The 24124-nt window shown below is 38.9% G+C and overlaps 1 protein-coding gene across 2 annotated transcripts in view; it reads left to right on the top strand.

The window, feature by feature from the left end:
* The window catches only part of Ptchd4 (patched domain containing 4), a 178682-nt gene that overhangs the window by 61389 nt on the left and 93169 nt on the right, over nucleotides 1-24124 (top strand). For both annotated transcript variants that reach the window (XM_038344228.1, XM_038344227.1), the window contains exon 2: nucleotides 42-522. In XM_038344228.1, coding sequence (XP_038200156.1) covers nucleotides 42-522 — 481 coding nt within the window. The remainder of the gene's footprint in view (nucleotides 1-41; nucleotides 523-24124) is intronic.

Raw genomic sequence — 24124 nt, 5'->3', positions numbered from 1 at the left:
TCCTTCTGGTAACTGAAGTCTCCCCTCTTTCTGTTTTCAAGGATGGGAGGAACAGTTTTATTGGACACCAGCTGGGCGGGGTAGTGGAAGTACCAAACAGCAAAGATCAGCGGGTCAAGTCAGCCAGAGCCATTCAAATCACCTACTACCTCCAGACCTATGGTTCTGCCACTCAAGACCTCATAGGGGAGAAGTGGGAGAATGAGTTCTGTAAGCTTATGAGGAAACTCCAGGATGAGCACCAAGACCTTCAGCTGTACTCTCTGGCATCTTTTAGCCTCTGGAGAGACTTTCATAAGACCAGCATCCTGGCCAGAAGCAAGGTCCTGGTGAGCCTCGTGCTGATCCTGACCACGGCCACCCTGTCCAGCTCCATGAAGGACTGCTTGCGCAGTAAGCCCTTCCTGGGCCTCCTGGGGGTGCTCACGGTATGCATTTCCCTCGCCACTGCAGCTGGGATCTTCTTCGTCACAGACGGGAAATACAACTCCACCCTGCTGGGAATCCCTTTCTTCGCCATGGGTAACTATCCATCCTTGTGGTAATCGGATTCTTGCCAGTTTGGGGCAAGGTAGTACTTTCTTGACTTCTCAGGTGGAAATCTGTTTGCGTTTTGCTTTGGTGTGTGATTGTGTAATTTTTTTTCCCTTTAGAGTTTGGGTTTGTCTTACCTTTTTGAGGCCTTCCAAGTACATTACACAAAAATCAAATCATCCTCCCCTTTCATCTAATGATGTCAGAAATCTTTAAATTGTATAAGATGGCAATTCTTTACTCAGTTTCTTCATAGCCGATACATTGGAATTATCTGATATAAAACTAAGGAGCGTCGATGCTTATTTCAAATAGAATTTTGTGCCCCCCATCATAGCTACCCTCAGTGATAGTGACATGATAGTTAATAACAGTGGAAAATGAAAGGTTTAAGAGCAACTGATGTGTCTTAATTTCAGAGATCTTCTAAAGGAAACTCGATCTCGTTTAGTAGTGTTGCACAGAACCTACTGTATTCTTTTACTTGTGTAAAAAAATCTTTTAAAATAGAAAAAAAAACAGTCTGATATCACATAGATATATTATCCAGTTTATATATTTATCTCTGGTGAAAATAATTAGTAATTATCTTTAATTAAGATAATAAATTTTCTTCCAGCCAAACATAAACCATGACCTAAATATAAAAATGACACATGTGTGAATGCATGTATGTGGTGTCTGTGTCTGGATATTTTCTGGGACTAGACGTGAGTGAGGACTCAGTGACAGGGTGGGTATGACTTATTGATAAAGCGGAGATGGTGGTGATATTTGTGGTATTCAAAAGGCTCTGTTCTATGTGCTATAACTGTGTGTGTAATAATTCCGAAATTGAACCTCCAAGTGGTAACCTCGTGACCTGACACCAGCTAGAGATCCTTAAGTTACAAAGAATGGCTTTGGATGTACTAGCTTAAAATCAGTTGTAGCAGGGCGGTGGTGGCACATGCCTTTAATTGCAGCACTCAGGAGGCAGAAACAGGCGGATCTCTATGAATTCTGAGTTTGAGGCCAGCCTGATCTACAAGAGATAGCTCCAGGACTAGTTCCAAATCAACACAGAGAAAGTCTGTCTCAACACCCCCCAAAAAATAGATGTAAATAAGTTTTATTATTAAATGCTAAATATGCATGCAGAAAGCTCTCTAGGTGGCCCAAGCACCCATATCTTTCTACCTTCACAAGCAAATTTGTAAATGAACAAGGGGCACGCAAGTTGTACAAACTGAGGTCATGTGCCAGCATTGGGAACCCAACTTAAGCATTACTTCTTTCATAAAATAATAATTGAAGCTCTTCAAAATATTATTTTTTTAATTTAAGAGACTATAATGAAAGATTCTAGTTTAAAGTAAACGCTCCACAAATAGCTACAAGTGTTAGTGTGTAACATTGTATGAAAGTGTAGTGAATTCCACAATAAAAATGAAACAGCCCTTGGCTTCACACAATTGAGTCTTTAAAACTTTGCATATCATCAAGATGCATATTAATTAGGTAATAAAAATATTTTATCCAAAACGATGTAAAATATTTTGCCACTTGTGATAAAAATGAGTCTAGGACTGTATTTTACTTTTTCTAAATATTCCAGTTCTTCTTGACTTGAAAATTGACACAAGATTTCTAAGAATCACAAAGTAAGACTCACAAGTAAGACCTGGCTTGCTTGAGCCTGGTCAAAACCAGTGGCATCCTAATCATGGAATAGAAAGATACTTTTCAGAAAAGGATAGAATTACACACTCTATACAAATAAGGTGAAAATCTACCTATGCTAATGCTCTATTGTAATGTCAGCCCTTCAAGGACAAAGTGGTGTTTTCATTCCTAATAGCAAGAACACTAACAACAGCGGTGATAGAGAGGTCCAGATGTATAGCACATGCTGTGTGCCTATCCGCTGAACTTTGGAACCACAAACCAACTCTGGATACCATGGGCATAGACTGTAAGACCTGTAATACAGGGTGCTGCTGCAGTTCTGAGAGGAATGTGTCTGCTGTGCTCCAAAGAAGGAACATGGCAAAGAAAGGCCCACACACAGATTTTTAAAAATTCTGCTTCACCAAAGCTGTGTTTTCTGCTTGTGTTGTGTGCTATACTGAACATTCAGTAATGTCGTCAGTTTGATCTGGTTCTTCTTCACATTGAAAATGAAAAATTGGGGCTACTCCATAATAAATTTGAAGATGCTATGAAATTATTTATTTCCTCATCTGTTGAATGTAGAATTTTGTTACTGTCAAATTGAAGGGTTTATATTAACTTCCAACATCCAATCCAAGAGAAACAAAGAGACAGAGAAGGGGACAGAGACAGAGACTGACTTACTGATAGGAAATATCAATCTTGCATACAGAGCATCAGATAAGCAAAGCTACAATTCACAGAAAACACATGTCTGAGAAGGTGCTGAAGGAGAGTGTGATGTGAAATATAAATAAATTTTGTTTGTTAAATACATATTTGTCACTGGCATGCACAACATTTGCACAAGGCTGGTTGGTGCAAAGCCTTTGGTGAATTGTGTTAATGAAATGTCCAAGCTATGTTATCTAAAATCAGTAGAATATAGGAAACAGTTCAACACCTCTTGGAAGTCTCTCTATTTCTGTCCTAGTTTTCTTTTTGTTGCTGTGATAAAGCTTGACCAAAGGCGATTTGGGGAGTAACAGGTTTATGTGGCTTATATTCTCACATCATATTCCATCATGCAGAGAAGTAAACCTAGAGAGAGACCATGGAGCAGAGACCATGGAGCAATGCAGCTTACTCACTTGCTCTCCAGACTGACATTTAGCTACAGTTACCTTTTTTATTGACTTTATTGAGCTATATATTTTTTTCTGCTCTCCTCCCTTCCTTTGCCCTCCCCTTCAACCCTCTCCCATGGTCCCCATGCTCCCAATTTACTCAGAAGATCTTACCTTTTTCTACTTTCCATGGAGATTATATCCATGTTTGTCTTTCTTAGGGTCCTCATTGTTGTACAGATTCTCTGGGATTGTGAATTACTAGTCTGGTTTTCTTTGTTTTATGTCTAAAAATCACTTATGAGTGAATACATATAATATTTTTCTTTTTAGGTCTGGGTTACCTCATTCAATATGATGTTTTCTAGATCCATCCATTGGCTTACAAATTTCAAGATGTCGTTATTTTTTTTCTGCTGTATAGTATACATTGTGTAAAGGTACCACATTTTCTTTATCCATTCTTCAGTCAAGGGGCATTTAGGTGGTTTCCATGTTCTAGCTATGACAAACAATGTTGCTGTGGACATAGTTGAGAATATGTCCTTGTGGTACAATTGAGGATCCTTTGGGTAAATACCCAAAAGTAGTATTGCTGGGTCTTGAGGGAGGCTGTTTTCTAATTTTCTGAGAAATCACCACACTGACATTCAAAGGGGCTGTACCAGCTTGCACTCTCACCAGCAATGAGGAAGTGTTTCCTTTACCCCACAACTTCTCCAGCATAAGTTGTCATCAGTGTTTTTTACCTTGGCCATTCTTACAGGTGTAAGATGGGATCTCAGAGTTGTTTTGATTTGATTAAGGATGTTGAGCGTTTCTTTGAGTGTCTTTCAGCTATTTTTAATTCCTCTTTTGAGAGTTCTCTGTTTAGGTCTGTATTCCATTTTTTATTGGATTATTTGTACTTTAGATGATCAATTTCTTGAGTTTTTGTATATTTTGGAGATCAGTCCTCTGTCTGATGTGGGGTTGGTGAGGATCTTTTCCCATTTTGTAGGCTGCCATTTTGTCTTGTTGACCGTGTCCTTTGCTCTACAGAAGCTTTTCAGTTTCAAGAGGTCCCATTGATTAATTGATTCTCTCAGTGTCTGTGCTACTGGGGTTATATTTAGGAAGTAGTCTCCTGTGTCAAAAGGTTCAAGTGTACTTCCCACATTCTCTTTATGAGATTTAGTGTGGTTGGCTTTATGTGGAGGTCTTTGATTCATTTGGACATGAGTTTTGTGCATGGCAATAGATAAAGATCTATATTCATTCTTCTACATGTTGATATCCAGTTATGCTAACATCATTTGTTAAATATTCTTTCTCTTTTCATTTGATATTTTTTTGCTTCTTTGTCAAAAATCAGGTGTTTGTAGGTGAGTGAATTAATAGCTGGGTCTTTGATTCAGTTTCATTGGTCCTTCTGTCTGTTTTCATGCCAATACCAGGCTGTTTTCAGTACTGTAGCTTTGTAGAAGAGTTTGATGCCTCCATGAGATCCTTTATTGTACAGGATTGTTTTGGCTATCCTGAATTTTTTGCTTTTCCATATGAAACTGAATACTGTTCTTCCGAGGCCTATGAACAATTTTTCTGGGATTTTGATGGTCATTGCTTTGAATCTGTAGATTGCTTTTGGTAAGATTGCCATTTTTACTATGATAATTCTACCTACCCAAGAGCATGGGAGATGTTTCCATTTTCTGGCGTCTAATTTCTTTCTTTAAAGGTTTAAAGTTCTTGCCATAAAGATCTTCCACTTGTTTGGTTAGAGTTACTCTGAGATATTTTATGCTATTTGTGGCTATTGTGAAGAGTGATGTTTCTCTGATTTCTTTCTCAGCCCATTTATCATCTGTGTAAAGAAGGCTACTTTTTTTTAGTTAATCTTATATCCTGCTACATTACTGAAAGTGTTTATGAGTCATAGAGGTTCCTTGGTAGAATTTTTGGGGTTGCTTATGTAAACTATCATATCATCAGCAAATACTGAGAGTTTGACTTTTCCAATTTGTATCCCCTTGATCTCCTTTTGTTATCTTACTGATCTAGCTAGGACCTCAAGAACTATATTAAATAGATATGGAGAGAGTAGACAACCTTGTCTTGTTGTTCCTGATTTCAGTGGGATGCTATAAGTTTCTATTTAGTTTGATGTTGGCTATTGGCTTGCTGTATATTGTTTTTATTGTGTTTAGGTATGTTCCTTATATCCCTGCTCTTCTCCAAGACCTTTATCATGAAGGGTTGTATTTTGTTGAAGGCTTTTTCAGCACCTAATGAGATGATCATGTGGTTTTTATTTTTCAGTTTCTTTATATGGTGGATTCCATTTACAGATTTTCATATATTGAATCATCCCTGCAATCTCTAGGATGAAGCCAACTTGATCATGGTGGATGATTTTTCTGATATATTATTGGATTTGGTTTACCAGTATTTTATTGAGTATTTTTGCATCAATGTTCATGAGGGAGATTGGTTTGTAATTCTCTTCCTTAGTAATGTCTATGTGCGGTTTGGGTATCAATGTAATTGTAGCCTCATAAAAAGAGTTTGGCAATGTTCCTTCTGTTTCTATTGTGTGGAAAAATTTGAAGAATATTGGCATTAGTTCTTTGAAAATCTTGTAGAATTTTGCACTGAAACCATCTGGTCCTGGGCTTTTTTTGGTTGGGAGACTTTTGATGATGGCTTCTATTTCTTTACCAGTTACAGGTCTATTTAATTTGCTTATCTGATCTTGATTTAATTTTGGTAAGTGATAATTATCCAGTATGTTGTTCATTTTCTTTAAGTTTTCCAATTTTGTGGAGTACAGGTTTACGAAATATGACCTAATGATTCTCTGAATTTCCTCTGCATCTGTTGTTATGTCCTCCTTTCCATTTCTGATTTTGTTAATTTAGATATATTCTCTCTGCCTTTTGGTTAGTTTGAATAAAGGTTTGTCTATTTCATTGATTTTCACAAAGAACCAACTCTTTGTCTCATTGATTCTTTTTATTGTTTTCTTTGTTTCTATATTGTTGATTTCGGCTCTCGATTTGATTATTCCTGCCATCTTGCAGCTCTCCTGTGTGAGTTTGCTTCTTTTTGTTCTAGAGTTTTTAAATGTCTTTTAATTCAGTAGTGTGGGATTTTCCCCACACTTCTTTATTGTAGGCATTTTGTGCTCAGAAGTTTCCTCTTAACACTGCTTTCATTGGGTCCCATACATTTGGGTATGTTGAGTGGTCATTTTCATCGAATTTTGGGAAGTCTTTTCTTCCTTTATTTCTTTCATGACCCATTGTTGCTTCAGGTGAGCATTGTTTAATTTCCATGTGTTTGTGGGTTTTTTGGAATTAGTGTTACTGTTGAATTCTAATTTTAAGCCATGGTGAACCGATAAGATACATGGGGTTATTCCAATTTTTTTTTTTTATCTGTTGAGATTTATTTTGTTACCTAGTATGTGGTCAATTTTTGAGAAGGTTCCATTAGGTGCTGAGAAGAAGGTATATTCTTTTATGTTTAGATGGAATGTTCTGTAGATGTCTGGTAGTTCCCTTATTTCTCTGTTAATTTTTTGTTTGACAGACCTGTCCAGTGGTGAGAGTGGAGTGTTGAAGTCTCCCACTGTTAGTGTGTGGGGTTTAATGTGTGATTTAAGCTTTAAAAGTGTTTCTTTTACATAAGAGGGTGCCCTTGTTTTCGGGACATAGATATTCAGTATTGAGATTTCCTCTTGATGGATTTTTCCTGTGACTAATATGAAATGTCCTTCTTTGTCTCTTTTGATTGATTTCAGTTTGAAATTTATTTTGTTAGATATTAGGATAGCTACACCAGCTTGCTTCTTAGGTACATTTGATTGGAAAATTTTTTCCTGAACCTTTACTTTTACGCAATGTCTGTCTATGAGGTTGAGGTATGTTTTTTGTATGCAGCAGAAGGGTGGATTCTGTTTTCGTATCCAAACTGTTAGCCTGTGTCTCTTTATAGGTGAGTTGAGTCCATTTATATTAATGACCAGTGATTGCTATCTACTGTTATTTTAGTTTTCATTGTTGGTGTTGTTATTTTGTGTGTTTCCCCCTTCTTTGGGATTTGCTGCTGTGAGATCATCAAGTGTCTGTGTTTCTGTTGATGTAGCCAACTTCCTTGGGTTGTTGTTTTTCTTCTAGTAGTTTGTGTAGTACTGTGTTTGTGGCTAGGTATTGGTTAAATCTGGTTCTGTCATGGAATATTTTGTTTTGTCCTTCGATGTGATTGAAAGATTTGCTGGGTATAGTAGTCTGGGCTGACAACCATGGTCTCTTAATGTCTGTATAATGCTTGACCAGGACCTTATGGCTTTTATTGTTTCCATTGAGAAGTCAGGTGCAATTCTGATAGGACTTCTTTCTTGGGGCTCTTTTTGCTGAGGTTGTTGCCTTGAGCCTGCTGTGGCAGAGGTTGCTGGCCCAGGCCTGCTTTGGCAGAGGTCACTGGATTGGGCCTGTTCCAGCAGATGTTACTGGCTCAAGACTGCTATCTCTGCGGTCGTTAATTCATGCCTGGTCCAGTAGAGGTCTTTTGTTCTGGCCTGGTCCCTCAGCAGTGGCTCCCTTGTACCTGCTCCTGGTCCTGTAGAGTTCTCTGGCCCTAGCCTACTCCCTCAGCGGTAACTCCCTTGTACCTGCTTATGTGGAGTTTGTTGCCTCAGGCCTGCTCCAGTGGAGGTCACTGGCACAGACCTGTTTCTGTAGAAGTCCCTGTCCTGGGCCCACTCCCACAAAGGTCTCTTGCTCCAGTCTACTCCCTTGGAGGTCCCAGACTCGCTTCTGGACCCACAGAGGTCTTGGCTCAGGCCTATTCCCTCAGAGGTTCCAGACTCATGCCTGGACCCACAGAGGTCTCTTGTCTCAGGCCTACTCCCTCAGCTGTTACTCACTTATACCTGCTCCTGTGGAGTTCACTGTCTCCCAGCTACCTTTCTTTACACTTCCCAGGACAAGCTGCCAAAGGGCAGCTCCATAAGGGTTGACTGGGCCCTCCTACATTAGTTTAAAATGTTCCCTCAGACTTACCTGCACACCAGTCTGATGGAGGAATATTTCCAACTGAGGATCCCTCTTCCCAGATGACCTAAGTTTGTGTCAAACTGACAAAAAGAGAAAAAGAAAACAAGCAAACAACAACAACAAAACTATGACAATTTCTTCTATATTTCTGGGAGGATTCTTATGCCACAATTCAAAATCCTTCACCCTTATCAAGGCAGGATATGTATGTCATTTATGGTGCCTATTTTATAAACCAAAGAAGCACATACCTGTCATACCTTACTCTTGTATTTTCCTTTTGTATTCATTATGTATTTTTGATCCACTTGATGCCCCTAGTGTTATTTCAGAGGCACATAGAATGTATCTAAATATCCTTCCTTTTAAAAGCTAATTCCCACTGTCATACGTTTTCTTGATGCTTCCTTAGACAAAGTTTTATTTGTCGAGTTACATGTTCCATATTTGGGTTTATAAAAGATGGCTATAGGTACAAAGTCTCTCACACTCAGCAAGTCCAGAATTGGAATTTTAAGCTCCAAAATGATTCGAGCTTAATATCCTTAATATTAATATTAATATTCAAGAATAAACCACCGAGAATTCCACCAGTTAAATTTAAAATTCACTGTTTTCCTTTTTGTTTTAAAGGTTTTCATTTGCTTACCATGTGCACATCCCCTCTTTATGGAGGGGGAGTTGGAACTAAATATCTCAGAAAAGCGCCTTGCTCTACCTTTCCCTACATAGTTACTGGAGTATGTTTAATCTTGGTTTACTATTATTTCTCTGCTCACTCTGAATTTGTACATTCTCACATTCGTCCTCTGCACACACTGGTCACGTACAGGGAACTTGGTTTCTGCAGATAAGCTCAAGATTTATAGATATAAGCTTGTATGTGTCTCAAAGCCCGTCTTCACTTACTTATCAGCTGTTATTTATTGAATGCTATTATACTCAAAGGGTTTAGGATTATAGACTCAAAGGTTGTGAATAGAATAAATCAAGTCCTTACTCTCACGGATTTTACACATAGGTCCAAGAGAAGGGAGAGGTGGGACAACAAAATCAAGAAATAAAAACTTTGCCATATTGTTGAGAAATGATGCAAAAATATAAAAATTAAATGGCCTGTGAGATAAAGAGCATGGGTAACCAGAGGAAAAGCTTGTCTAAAAGTTAAAATTGAAGTAGAAAGCTAAGTGAAGTAAAAGAAAGAGCCACCTAGAAATCTAGAAAAGTGCTTCGGGAAATGAAAAGAGGAACTGAGAACAAGAAAGAGTGGATGGGTGGAGTAGAATGAGCAGCCAACTAAAGAGAAGGGCTAGAAAAGGTACAGAGAGATTCCATGGGGGCACTGAGCAGGTAACACTTCAGATTTAATCTGGTGAGAAAGAGTACTATCAGCAGCATTTTGCCACAAGAAGGTGTATTTTGACACATTTTTAAAAGACTCTGATTATTCTGTGTAAACCAGTCTGTAAAAGCACAAGAATAAGGCAAAAAGTGATCCCAAAACTCTTCTGGGATGCAGTGATGGCATGACAGAGCAACAGAGCAGAGACAGTGGTAAAAATGGATTCAACTCAGCATATGAACCCAAAAGCCAAGTAGACAGGATTCACTGAAGAACTGCATATGCCCTGCAGGAGAAAGAGGTGTCAAGGGTAACCCCAAGGTTTGCAGAATGAATAGACTGCAGTTGCCATTGCCTGCTAAGAAGGTCAGGGTGAATGAGCTACATGCTAAGGGGAAAGTAATCAAAAGTTTGCTTTTATATCTGTTAAGCCAGAGATATCCATTAGGCATCCAACTTTAAAAGTGTGGGTTGGACAAGATATACAAAACTGTATGGAATCCAGGTTGAGTGATAACATTCCCACCTGGCTCCTGGCCACCTGGCTAGCTTATGCCCCGAAATAACAACACACAAATTGTATTCTTTTAAACACTGCCTGGCCCACTAGCTCTAGCCTCTTACTGGCTAACTCTCTCTTGCTTTAACCCATATTTAGTAATCTGTGTAGCACCACAAGGTGGTGGCTACTGGGAAAGATTCAGCATGTCTGACCTGGTGGCTGGCTTCATAGCGACTGTCTCAGGTTGGAGAATCATGGCGACTGCCCAGAGAGGAGAGGCATGATGATTGACTAACTTCCCTTCTTCCCAGCATTCTGTTCTGTCTATTCCACCCACCTAAGGGCTGGCCTATCAAATGGGCCAAGGCAGTTTCTTTATTAACCAATGAAATCAACTCAAACAGAAGACCCTCCCACATCACATCTCTAAATTGGAGCTGGAGATATTATTACTTCTCATGGCATTAATAATATTAAATAGTTTGAAAATCTACTAAAGTCAACTAGAAAGGTGATTGTAGACAAAACCAATACCTTCGGCTCAAGCCTGAAACACTCCAATATGGAAGACTAGGAAGATAGGATGATCCAGGAAAATGAACATTAAAAATGATTTAACAATGGGAAAAGCCTGCAAACCAAAAAGAATAGTGTGCTTGAAGCAAAGTAAAGATGATGTTCATGAGGAGCAAGATACCAATAATATATGAGCTTCTCATGTCTTATTTCCAGTGGAAACTGAGAAGTGGCCTTTGATTCATGAACCTGAAGACCAGGGATTACTTTGACAAGAACTTCTTTGGAGAATGGTGAGGGCGAAAGAGTCATTTAAAGATGTTCAATTATATGGGGGAAAGAAAGACAGTAAGAACAATGTAAACCATCTTTGTATTATCTGTTTTAAATGGAAAATAAGGAAGTTTATATATGGTAGGAAATGGTCATAAGAGGGAAAACTTCAGATTAGAACAGAAAAGAGGGCATTATAAAATGAGAAAGGAAGGTTCTGCCCTGGGTTTAAATAGGGCCTTAGCCAGTTCACAGAAAAGGGAAGGAGTAATACAAAGACAGGTGCATATGGTGGGCTGAAGAAGGCATGGGAGTCTACATGCGGAAGTTTTCTTCTGTGGGTTTAATGGATGTTAGTGCTCATGGTTTTAATAAACTTGCAAATGAGCAAGAATGCTAAACTCTTAGGCCCTCAGCCACAAGAAGTTGGCTGAAGAAGTTGAATTTGATTAGAAAAAAATAAAGCCTGAAAAACATGTATGCATAAAATACTTTCAATTTTCAGTTTTGTGTTGGGACACACTCATAGCTAACTATCTTAGAGCATGTGCTCCCATTGGACAGGGCTGGGCTAGAGCAAAGATGATCTTGTTCATATAACTGGCACTGAGTCTTAGATCTCTGAAGGATGATTTCATCTTGAACTACTAAACTGAGTATGTAAACGTTTCCTTACCACCATGGTGTTCTCCGAATAGTTAGACAAATTCTATGGTATCAAGGAGCTCCTAGAAAATGTATTTCAAGAAATCTATGCAGAAGATGCAAGTCTGGCCTGCATCGAGAACTTGCATCGCATCAAACTATCATTTTCTTCTGGAAGCATAACAATAACTAGGGCCAGGCAGGGTTCAAGAATGGGGAAATAGAATTCCACATCTTTGGCAGGATAAAATTTCAGAAGAGGCTGTAGAACAAGAACTATTGTTCTGGTAGTCTTTGGAAGATGTGCTCCTTTTAGAATCATAATATAAGTGAGCAAAAAAGATAAAGTAGAGTCTAGAGGTGTTTGCTGCAAACGTTTTTCATGAGAGGTTATTCTAATGAAAATAGCTACACTCTGTTCCTTCTGATATTGGAAACAAGTGTAAGACTTGGGGCTTTGGGGTTTCCTGGGACCAAATGGTCTTGGTATACAATGGATTTTATCCCAAGGCAAATGAGATCACCAAAAACTATGATAGTAGTTTTGGTGGCTACAGGTACACTGAATTACTAACAAACCATTAACCAAAAGGAGAAACTGTCCCTGGAGTCTGTAAAGAAGTTCAATAGACACCAGGGGTAATTGGTACAATATGTAATATATACTTCAGAAGTGTGGGGTTTTCAGACAGGATGAAAAAAATGACATCTGTGACCAGTCCCGAGGATGAAGAATGATATTTGTAAGACCTTCAGTCCCAGTGGCACAAGGAGAAAGACTAGAACTAGAAAGTGATTCTTAAAATCATTGTACATACACAAAGAGAAGCCAGGCAAATCACTAAAGCAAGACTGTAGAACAGTGGTTCTCAACCTTTCTAATGCTGTGATCCTCAAGTACAGTTCTTTATGTTTTGGTGATCCACAATCTTAAAATTATTTCATGGCTATTTCATACCTGTAATTGTGCTCCTGTCATGAACAATAATGTAAATATCTGATATTCAGGATATCTCCTCTGTGACTCCTGTAAGTAGGTGGTTCACCCCACAGAGGGGTGGTGACCCACAGGTTGAGAACCACTGCTCTAGCGATATCTGAAAAGGGAACTTGGAAAATAGAGAATCTTGCAGATGTAAGTGTGTCTTCAAGAGTACTTTTAAGAGATCTGGAGGAATGAAAAAATAGTCAGATCAGGAAATATATAGTACTGTATGGGAATATGAGTCCAAAGAAGAGAATTGAGTCTCTTATGCAATATTTCTTATTCCATTAGACATGTATGGCAATAGTAGTAATGCTTCCCAAAAGCTTCTCACTTAATCAAAGGATTCCCAGTTCCAGCAATCTCTCCCTCTTCCTTCTCCTTTTTTCTTACTTTTTATTCACCATTCTCCTCCTCTTTTTCTCCCTTCACTTCTTCCTCTTCTTCATCCTTCTTTTTCCCATCTCATCTTTTCCTTCTCCCTTTTTTCTTTCTCTTCTTTTTCTTCTACCTCCTCCTCTTCCTCTATTTCTTTCTTCCACTTCCTGTTCATCTCCCATCTTTCTCCCATCTCTGGCTTCTTATGTTCTCTATCCTATAAGACATTCTCCATACATAATATTTGTAGTTAGGGTCTTCCTTGCTACTCTATGCATGAACATTTCCCTTCTCTTCTTACTTCAGCATGCTTCTTGGAATTCATCACTGTCTAAGTATATACATCTTAAATTATTATCTACTTTCCCTCACCAGAATGCAAATCCCTCTAAAAAATGCATTCATCTTATTCTCCTCAGTTACTTCCCATAATGATTAACAGCATTTGGTAAAGAATAGACAGTGTACATAGAATTCATTATCAAATGGCCTGTCAGTGTTTTTCAAATCGTTTATGATATATTAAGGGACCATTAAGCCAATGTAATGTGTCATGGACATCAATTATATTTTATTGAGAAGAAAAGAGAGATGGAGAGAAATGGGAAATATATGAAACTGTTATATATGATGCTTCTGGGCATTTTTTTCAGTTTCATATATTATGTATACAAAAGATCAAGGTGTAAAATGATTTTCCTAATATGGACTACTGTCAATATTCTCTTAAAAAACATTACCTAGAAACTTTTTTGGAATAAATTCTTAAACACAGTATGGGGCCAAGGATGGTAATATTAATGACAGGGCAGCTGGGAGATTTAATAAGAGGTGCAAATAGCACCTGGGCTTGTTGGGAGTAGAATTAGGAAAGGACTGTCTTACCTTTGTTTATCACACTTGTTTCCCATGCTGTATGGCATCTTATTTAGAATGTTCCCTCACTGGGGAATAAGGTCCCATAATTGTTATTCTTAGTGCCTGTGCTATCAGTGTTCTCCTCAGGAAGCTGTCTTCTGTGCAAAAGCACTGAAGGGTAGTCCCTACTTTCTCATCTCTCAGGTTCAGTGTGTCTGGTTTTATGCTGGAGTCTTTGATTCAGTTGAACTTGAGTTTTGTGCAGGGTGATAAACATGGATCTATTATTATTCTTCTACTTGCAGACATCCTGTTAGACCAGAACCATTTGTTAAAGATGCTTGTTTTTTCTATTGTGTATTTCTGGCTTCTTTCTAAAAAAAAAAAATCAGGTGTCCACAGGTGTCTGGGTCTTTGATTATATTCTATTCATCAATGTATCTGTTTTTATGTAAACAGCATGTGGTTTTTATTACTATAGTTTTGTAATACAGCTTCAAATCAGGAATAGTGATCTCTCTGGAAGTTCCTTTATTGTACAGGATTGTTTAAGCTATCCTGTGGTGTTTTGGTTTTTTTTTTTTTCCATATGAAGTTGAGTATTATTCCTTCAAGGTTGGTAAAGAATTGTGTTGGAATTTTGATAGGGATTGTGTTTAATATGTAGATTGCTTTTGATTGGATGGTTATTTTTAGTATGTTGATTCTACCAGTCCATGAGCATGGGGGATCTTTTTGTCTTCTGCTATCATCTTCAATTTCTTTCTTCAAAGACCTGATGTTTTGTCATATAAGTCTTTCATTTTCTTGATTAGGGTTACACCAAGGTAGTCTATATTGTTTTTGGCTCTTGTGAAGTGTGTTGTTTCCCCAATTTCTTTCTCAGTCCATCTGTCATTCATATATAAGAGGGTTACTAAATTTTTTTAGTTACTTTTGTATTTTGCCACTTCACTGAAGATGTATTCCAGCTATAGGAATTCCATGGTAGAAATTTTGGGGTTGCTTATGTATACTATCATTCTATCTGCTTTGACATCTTCCTTTTCAATTTGTATCCCCTTGACCTCCTTTAGTTTTGGTATTTCTCTAGCTAGAATTTCAAGTTTGTAATGAATAGATACAGAGAAAGATCACAGCCTTGTCTTGTTTTTGATTATAGTAGAATTAATTTGAGTTTCTCTCCATTTAATTTGATATTGGCTGTTGGCTTGCTATAAATTGCCTTTATTGTGTTCAGGTATGACGCTTGTATCTCCAAAACATTATCATGAAGGGGTGTTGGATTTTATCAAAGGCTTTTTTTTGGCATCTAATGAGATGATCATGTGGTTTTTTTCTTTCAGTTTGTTTATAGAGTGGAATACATTAACTGATTTTTGTATATTAAACCATCCCTGCATCTCTGGAATGAGGCCTATTTGATCATGGTGGGTGATCTTTTTGATGAGTTTTTAGATTATGTTTGCAAATATTTTGTTGAATACTTTTGCATCAATATTCATAATGGAAATTGGTCAATAATGATATCAGGGTAATTGTGCCTCATAAAATGAATTTGACAATATTCATAGTGTTTCTGTTTTGTGGGATAATTTGAGAAGTGTTCATGTTAACTCTTCTTTGAAAGTTTGGTAGAATTCTGTGTTAAAACTATCTGGCCTTGGATTTTTTTTTCTTTTTGGTTGGAAAACTTTTAATGACCGCTTTTATTTCCTTAGAGGATTTTTTTATGTGTGTGTATATATATATACATATATATATATATACATATATATATATATACATATATATATATATATGTTGTTTATCTGATCTTGATTTAACTTTGGTAAGTAATAGCTATTAAGAAGATTATCTATGATTATCTATTTCTTTTAGATTTTTCCAATTTTGTAAAGTACAGGTTTTTAAAGTGTGACCTAATAATTCTTTAGATTTCCTCGATATTTGTTGTTAAGTTCCCCTTTTTGTTTCCAACTATTGTCAGTTTGGATATTCTCTCTCTTTTATTTAGTTTGAGTAAGGGTTTGTCTATTTTATTGATTTTCTCAAGGAACCAACTCTTCATTTCATAGATTCTTTGTATTTTTCTGTTTCTATTTTGTTGACTTCAGCCCTCCGTTTGATTGTTTCATACCATCTACCCCTCTTGGGTGTATTAGCTTCCTGATGTGGGATGTCCTTCTGTATATGGGTTGCTTTTTATTGGTTGATGAATAAAGCTGTTTCAGTCAATGACTTAGCAGAGTATAGCCAGTGATCTAGCATAGAATACCAACAGAGATAGAGAGTATATGGAGTCAAAGAGATGCCATGTAGCCACCAAAGGAGAAAGATGCCAGAACATTACCAGTAAGCCACAGCCTCGTGGTGACACACAGATTGAACTGGGCTAATTTAAAATATAAGAGCTAGCTAGGAATAAGTCTAAGCTATTGGCCAAACAGTGTTGCAATTAATATAGTTTCCATGTGATTATTTGGGTCTAGGTGGTTGGGAAACAAAAACACAGAAACTTCCATGTTACAGCTTCCTTTTGGTCTGTTTTCTGGTGTGCTGTTAAGTTGCTAGTATGAGATCGCTTCAATGTTTATGTTGGTACCTAGTGTTATAAACTTTACTCTTAGTTTGGGAATGTTACATATTTATTTTCACTGAAATATAGGAAACCTTTAATTCCTTTCTTATTTCTGACTTGACCCCTTCAGTAGAGAGTTGTTAAGTTTCCATGAGTCTCTAGGGTTTCTATCTTTTCTGCTATTGTTGAAATCCATTTTTAATCCATGGTGGTCTGATAGAATGCAAGGGGTTATTTTAATTTCCTTGTATCTGTTGAAGTTTGCTTTGTGATTGAGTATATAGTTGATTTTGGAGAAAGTTCCATAAGCTGCTGAGATGCAGGTGTATTCTTCTGGGTTTGGGTGAGATGTTCTATAGTTATCTGTTTGGATCAATTGGTATATAACTTCTGTTAGCTATGTTAGTTCTCTGTTTAGTTTTTGTCTGGATGACCTGCCTGTTGGTAGACTCAGCTATTTTTAGTAACAAAAGGGGCTCAGTATGGAAGAAACAAGACAAATGACCCACTTCATCCGCTAAAAGTAAATAAGATTACAGAGCAGGGAGCCAGGGAGCACAGAAAGTCTCAGCCCCTGTGATTTGGCAACTGTGATTGTGAATGAGGTGAGGACCCATATTAACTTAACCTTGACTGACCGGTGGATGCACCCTCTAAAATTCTATCACATCTCCCCTCTTTTCCTCTCTGAGCTCAAAGGACATTCTGTCTTTGTTTTGTTTTAATGTTTTTTATTATAATGCTTAAATTATGATTGGTTCTTAACAATTAACTTCATTTTATTGTTTATTTCATTATTTTTGAAGATTTCATACTTGAGTACATTGAGTACATCATCTCCACCCACATTCCCTCACCTCCAACATTTTTCATTCCTCCTACTCTCTCATCTACATGATTTCTGCCGTATTAAGCATTGTAACACATGAATGTGTATACAAAAACAACATGCTGAGTCCACTTAGTGTTTAGAGAAGACCGGTTCCTACTGGATACCCAATCAGGAGCCTCCTCCCTGGGGAGACTGATTCTCCTTCAGCTATTTCGTTGTCTCTAGCTGCATAAGGAAGGCCGAGAGCTTTAGAGATTTCCCCATCCTAGTTGGCATGTCATGTTGTCGTCATGTAGGTCTTGTTTAAGTAACCATTTTGTTAAGGTTTTATGGGTTTAACACCCTGTCATGTATAGAAGACATTATCTCACAGCCGAAGTACGGATCCTCCTTCTCTAACACACTTGCCTCTCACTCTTCTGTGATGTTCCCTTAGCCTTAGGTGTGGTGTTTATATTACAGGTGCATCAGTCGGGGCTAGGTACCCCATAATCAGATTTCTTCTGATGATTTTTTTCCCACTATTTCAGTGAGGTCTTTGTCCATTGCAAAGATTAGCTTCTTTTTGATGATGACTGACAGCCTAGATTCCTCCTCCTATTTATTCTCTGTCTACCAGCCCCGCCTATCCCTCTACTGCCTAGCTATTGGCTATTCAGCTTATTACTAGCTGTTCAGTTCCCTTAGGCAGGCAAAGCAACACATCTTTACATAACTAAACAAATGCAGCACGAACAAATATAACACATCTTTACATAGTTAAAGCGATATTCCACAACAGCGGAGAGCTACACTTATCCTCTAAATGAGGTTAGATGTTTAGGATGCACTTGGGAATGACACTGATTTCGGAAAGAGGTCAGTTCTGTAAGGCCCATGACTTCACTAACCATGGAGAGGTGAGGTTCCCAGTACCAGGTATGAGTGGGCCTTACGTCCAATTAAGCGACTCTTGGTTACCTCTGTGAAAAATCACACCTGGAATAGATGTTTTATCATTCCACTCATTCACAGGTGTGGCCTTCTTTAGGCAGGGATAAAACCCGAGAATTAAACGGAAAACTCACTCAAATTTTTTCATTTACTTGAAAAGTCCTTGAAAGCGTTAAGGCAACTCCAGATTCCAAATATGAAAGTTGGGTTTAAAGATTTTATCTTTCTTTGGTGCCTCTTTTGGCACAGAAAAGTGTTCTGCTTCCTGTTTTATGATGCAAATCAGCTCCTTATTTGCCTAAATGTAAGGAATGGCATTTCTATTTAACAATGAAGTAAAGCCATCAGACCCTTTCTCTGCTCTGTGGGTCAAGGATCAGAGCCTGTGTCTCTCCACTTTTCTCCCAGCCTTCTCAGTCTGCAGCTGTTCTCGGCGAAGCCTTGGAGGCTTCTAGAGGCTCTGAGAAGCACTAAGGTAGCAGAATTTCCAGTTGCTCCCTCCTGCTTCTGACCGTGTTCTTCACATTGTCCACATTGTGACACTTCTACGTTTGTTTAAGGGAAACTGACTGCAGGTTTACTTTCATTTGGACCTGATCACCTGCATCACAAAAGAAAGGAGAAGGAAAGGTGAGAGGGTAGGAAAGAAAAAGGAGAAGGAGGGAGAAGGAAGGAGAAAACTACGAACACACACACACACACACACACACACACAGGGACATGCTTGCTCCTTTTCCATTCTATGCTGCCTCCTTATAATATAATGGAATGTAGACACAAATTAAACGTGCTCCTAGCCTGAATGCCTGTGCTCTAGATGACAGACTTCCTGTTGTCTTCTTTGAAGCATATCTACAGATGTGATGTTTACTTCAGACCTCAAATTTCTCTCTTACGCATGAATGAACTTCATTTAAAGGGCTGCAGGCGATAAAAGCTCATGGTTGCCAAGAAGAATGTGTGAGGGAGTGCCAGGAGATTTGCCTATGACCTCATCTTTAGCCTCACTGTATTCCAATGCCTGTCCTATAGAACAGGATAAAGACATGGTGGCAATATTGTCAATATTGTAACTTCTCAAACCAAGCTGACAAGAAATAAAAATAGGATCCGGAACTTGTGTTCTGAAAATCTTTCCAAACAGTGGGTTACATGTAACTCCCAACAAGGCTTCCTTTTGCTCACAGCGTATAAAATACTGCTTATTAATAAGAAGACTTTGTCGTGGCCATAAACTACAGCAAAGGACCAAAAAGTAATCAGTATTAGCTTAGGACCCCCCAAGTCCATGTTCTCAACATAAAGGAGACTTATTTGCCCCGCCCCAAAAGGACAAAGGGCAGGAAATAAGACAAAAGACAGGAGACAGAACATAAGCAAAAGGGAGAGAGGAGGCAGGGGTGTTTGTCCTGGAGGACAAAGGGCTGGCTCTGGATAGAGAGGAGACAGATGTGGCCCATAGAAAAATGGCAGTTTATTAAGGTAAAAGGGGAAACCCCAAGTTAGGTGTTTATTTTACTTGGGCCTATTAATTAGGTAAGTTTAAGAGGGCATTTGATTGCTGGGCCTCAACACTTTGATAGTTGGACCTTGGTAGTCAGCCTCAGGAGGAGGACGTGGACAATAATTCTCTTATTCTTCCTTGGAAATCTCTCTCCATGCTGGAGAGCTTCCCATCTTGTTAGATTCTACCAGTATATGGCAACCTCCCTTTTGTGTTGCTAAGTAGTCTCCAAATGTATTATGAACTAAACAAATAAGATTCCTGTTGAGACTTGGAGACCGTCTTCCTTTGTTGCTCCCATTCCGGTCAAACATGTTTAATCTTCTTCAGTGAGTGATCTTTTCCCATTTCAGAAGCTCTGGGGTTCTTCCCCATCACCTCTCCCCATAATCTCCCAGTGACAGTTTTCTCTGGATTGTGTTATTTCAGCTGGTTTATTGCATTGGCCACTCTTAATTCTGAGGGGTGCCCTGAAAAATGAAAACCCAGGCCCATAGCATGTTGTGAGAATCTTGCTGAATCCCTCCAATCCTCTCTCAACAGTGCTAGCAGCAAGCTGTAATTACACAGCTCGGCCCTGCTGTGCTCTGATAGCTGTCTGGCCCATGGACTGTGATTCATCCAAGGAGGCTAATGGGTTTTGATTGCCTCTATTCTGCCTCTAAGTTCAATCACCTTTACATCCATTGGTCTGATCAAATAAAACCTTTGATGCCCACAAACACAAGGCTGTTTCCTGTCTCGTGATGTTTTTCTTTTTCTAGAAATTCTCAGGGTCTTTCATTTATTTTAATTTTCAGGACTCCTTCTTTATAAATAAATAAATAAATAAATAAATAGCTTCTGAACTCAGGAACGGCTGAGTGGCTTCCATTTCTGCTTTCTCTGCATGATTGTTTACATGACTGCTTCCACCTACCCTGCCGAGTTTCAGAGCCCACATTAAGAGATTGAGACTATTTTTGCATCCTCCGTGAGTAGCGCAGGGCCCAGCATAGCGTGGGAGGTAATCTGCTGTTATTTTGTGCTGCCGGAACTGAGGGCTGCTCTGCCATTTGACCCACTGTGTACCCAGGGCTCAGTGTTGAATTCCCAGGAGTACTGGATTCTCATTAAACTATTGTACCATACTCTCTATCTTTTATCTTTCCCAATCCTTGCTCTGAATTAGTGATTGACTTTTAGGGATGGGCTGACCCTCTCTCCTTCACCCTCTTCTTCAAGCTCTTTGTTTGGTTTGCTCAGCAAGACTCACTAAGGAAGATAAGAGGAAGACAAAGGGAGACAGAGTCTCTTTCCAGTTCCTGCCTGCCTTGCTGTGACACTGTGTCTTTAGCAATGACTGCAGAGGCAGGCTCACTCAGACAGAGCCTTGTGTATGTGAACACAAAAGCTTTTATTTGATCGGAGCAGTGAATGAAAATGTGATTGAATTTAGATACCCTCAGCTCTCTCTGGTTCCCAGACACACTATTCAAAGCCTTTATTCCATGGGATTTAACAGTCCTAACAACTTCCTGCTCTTGAAAATATTAAGATACCAACATCCTTAGCTGGGCGGTGGTGGCGCACACTTTAATCCCAGCACTTGGAAGGCAGAGGCAGGCAGATCTCTGTGAGTTTAAGGCCAACCTGGTCTATGAGAGCTAGTTCCAGGACAGGCTCCAAAGCTTCAGAGAAACCCTACCTTGAAAAAATTAAAAAAAAGAAAATACCAACATCCTTTGTTTCTTTTGGTTTTCCGTTGGCTCTGACCATATCTACAAAAATATTTTCTTAGTATATAAGTGTATAATCCTCTACCTAAGGGAGTTCTATGTCCTTCCAAGCATCTTAAAATGTGCTTGCCTATGATAAGGGCATCTGAGCAACCTGCTGGATTTGAAGTATTTCTCAGGAACCCATTCACGTACCTTAGATGTTGTCAGCCAGATTTCAAGGGCAATCATTGCCGGTCATTGTACCCAAGTCCAGATTCCCAAAACATCACAAGACCATATCCAGTGCAAAAGCAAAGAGTTTCTATTGCTAGTTAACTCAGTTCCTTCCATCTGTCTGAAGCGGCGGCAGCAGCAACTACAATAACAGAGGCAACAGGAGTAGTGCAGGAGAGACCCCTGATCAGCAAAAAGATAGGGGTTATATAGGGGAAGAGACGTGGGGAATTCCAGGCCTCTGGGTGTGTAATTGGCTGTCCCCTATGATGTAAGGAGATTTCCAGGCCTGAGGTGGATTCCTAACTGCCAGTAACTGCATGACAAGAATTCCAAACACTCTAGGAGCTCATCAATTGGTCCCTTATCCCTGCTCAAGGATTGGCTGGTTTTGTGTGAGGGGCAGAGATGGCTCCAATTCTGGGGTAAAACTATGATATTTTTTGGTTCTTTTTACCTTTTAGGCTCTAATTTTTGGACCAGGGCAAATATCTTTGGTACACTCTGAATCTAAGGGCTTAGTGCGATCTTCTGGTCCTGGTTTCAGGCTCCAGGGACTTTTCTCTGGCCCTAGTTTCAGGGACAAAATGTCTCTTCCCCTGGATCTGGTCCCATTTTCAGAGCGTGTTTCTTTCCTTGGCTCTGAGCACAGAGGCAGGCTGCCAAGGGATTGTGCTAGGTCTACAGACTGACTCACTGACTCTGTGGGGCCTGGGTTTCTCAACGGAAACCTGATTATCCACCTGACATTGCCCACTCTGCACAGGGCACTTCCATCTCAAGTTCACAACACCCTGGTTCACTGCACATTGTATCTGCTTTCAGAGACCAGCCTGGAGACACGATGCACGTCATTCCCTTTTATTATCCTTGGGATATGCTTCTTATAGTAAGATGAGATTTCCAGGCCAAAGCTTCCATTTAAAACTTCCATTAAATACTTTCTAAAAGGTCTCTGCTATTGTGATGAATCTGCTCTTTGAGAAAATGTCTTGTGTTTTCCTCATCACTCATGGTAAAAGTTGAAGTGAGCATTAACAGGGACTGTTTTCTCTAAGAAGTAAGAATAGCGGACGATGTTTTAAAGAACACCGTGTCCCGGGGGTCACTTTTAGATCGTGGCGGCTATTTTCTCCCAAATACCTAGTTGAAGTTAAAAGTAGTTGGATATAAAAATGTTGCCTCTAAAGTGAGCTTTTCCAGATATACATAAAAGAAACCGCCTGTCCTTGTTCTGTGCCATGATTCCGGTGCTTCCGCAGACAAAAATAGCGCTGGCACTCACTCCTGGCACGCTGCACTGAAGGCTTCTCTTAATTTGTGGTCCACCCCATCCTGAAGGCCTCTTCGTGTTGCTGCTTTCCAAGCATTTCCTTCTCATGAGTATCCATGTCCCTCGCTACCCAAAGTCGTCCATTTCCCAGCTTGACCTTCACCCCTCCACCAAGCTCCGCTTTTCCGCAAACACTATTTTCTGTTCCTAGACAGTAGGGTTTAATTTTTACTTTACTTGTTTAATTATTTGTTTTATTTTTTGAGATTATACTATAATTAAACCACGTCCTCCTAGCCTTTCCTCCATCCAAACTTTCCCACATCCTCGTCCTTGCTCTCTTTCAAAATCAGGGCCTCTTTTTGCGTTGATCACTGTTCCATACAAAGATATAGTCCTAAATATGTAAGTCTATTCTTCTAAGCCTGTATGATGTTATCTGTCAGTACAGTAGGGTTTTTTGAATTCATTTTTGCCTTACTGAAAAATAATGCACATTTGTAATAGGAAGACAGAGAAGCAGTATAAAACCACCACCTGAGACAGTAGTCAATGAATATAGCCTTGGCCTATGTCACCTGATGCTTAGATAAAAGTACAAATATAGAGAAATACAAAACAAAAATGAGGCATTTTTTTATATGTCCCATATTCGAGCTGCTTTCCCATTTATTGCTAAATCAAGAATTTCTATGCATGTAGAAAATGGCAATCTTTATCCACCCTGTCATTGCTAATGTTAGCATTTTGATGCATGTGAGAATCCTGCTCAGTGAAAAAAGTAGACTATTAGGAGCGTCATAGCAGCCTCCTGAAGGTCATGCTAGGCACACTCCCTGTGATCACTGCTGTCCTGGCTTTTATAAAGCTTACCTTCACTTGTACCCTGTCATGTCACTATCTACCTCATGGTACACATGCAGATCTATGAGTTTTCCATCTTTACAGTGAGTGAACTCTGTTATCAGTTTAAAGTTCTTTTATATCTAGAAATGATTCACGTCTTTAAAACCAGATTTGGCATTAATCTAGTTATTATTTATGAGATTTTCTCTTCATAAATATTAAATATACACTTTCCATTCCACTAACACCAGGCTCTTAGAATTTCCACATCTCCCTTGTTAATTGTCACAGCCAAATGTGAAGAATATGTTATCCAGGGAATTATGAGAGAAGCCCATTTCTTTAGTTGCTAAAAGATAATTTTGACAATAATTAATGTATTAATTAGTATCC

The sequence above is a fragment of the Arvicola amphibius genome, chromosome 9, assembly GCF_903992535.2.
Source record: "Arvicola amphibius chromosome 9, mArvAmp1.2, whole genome shotgun sequence".
Classification (NCBI taxonomy): Eukaryota; Metazoa; Chordata; class Mammalia; order Rodentia; family Cricetidae; genus Arvicola; species Arvicola amphibius.
This window is presented reverse-complemented; position numbering and strand designations above follow the sequence as displayed.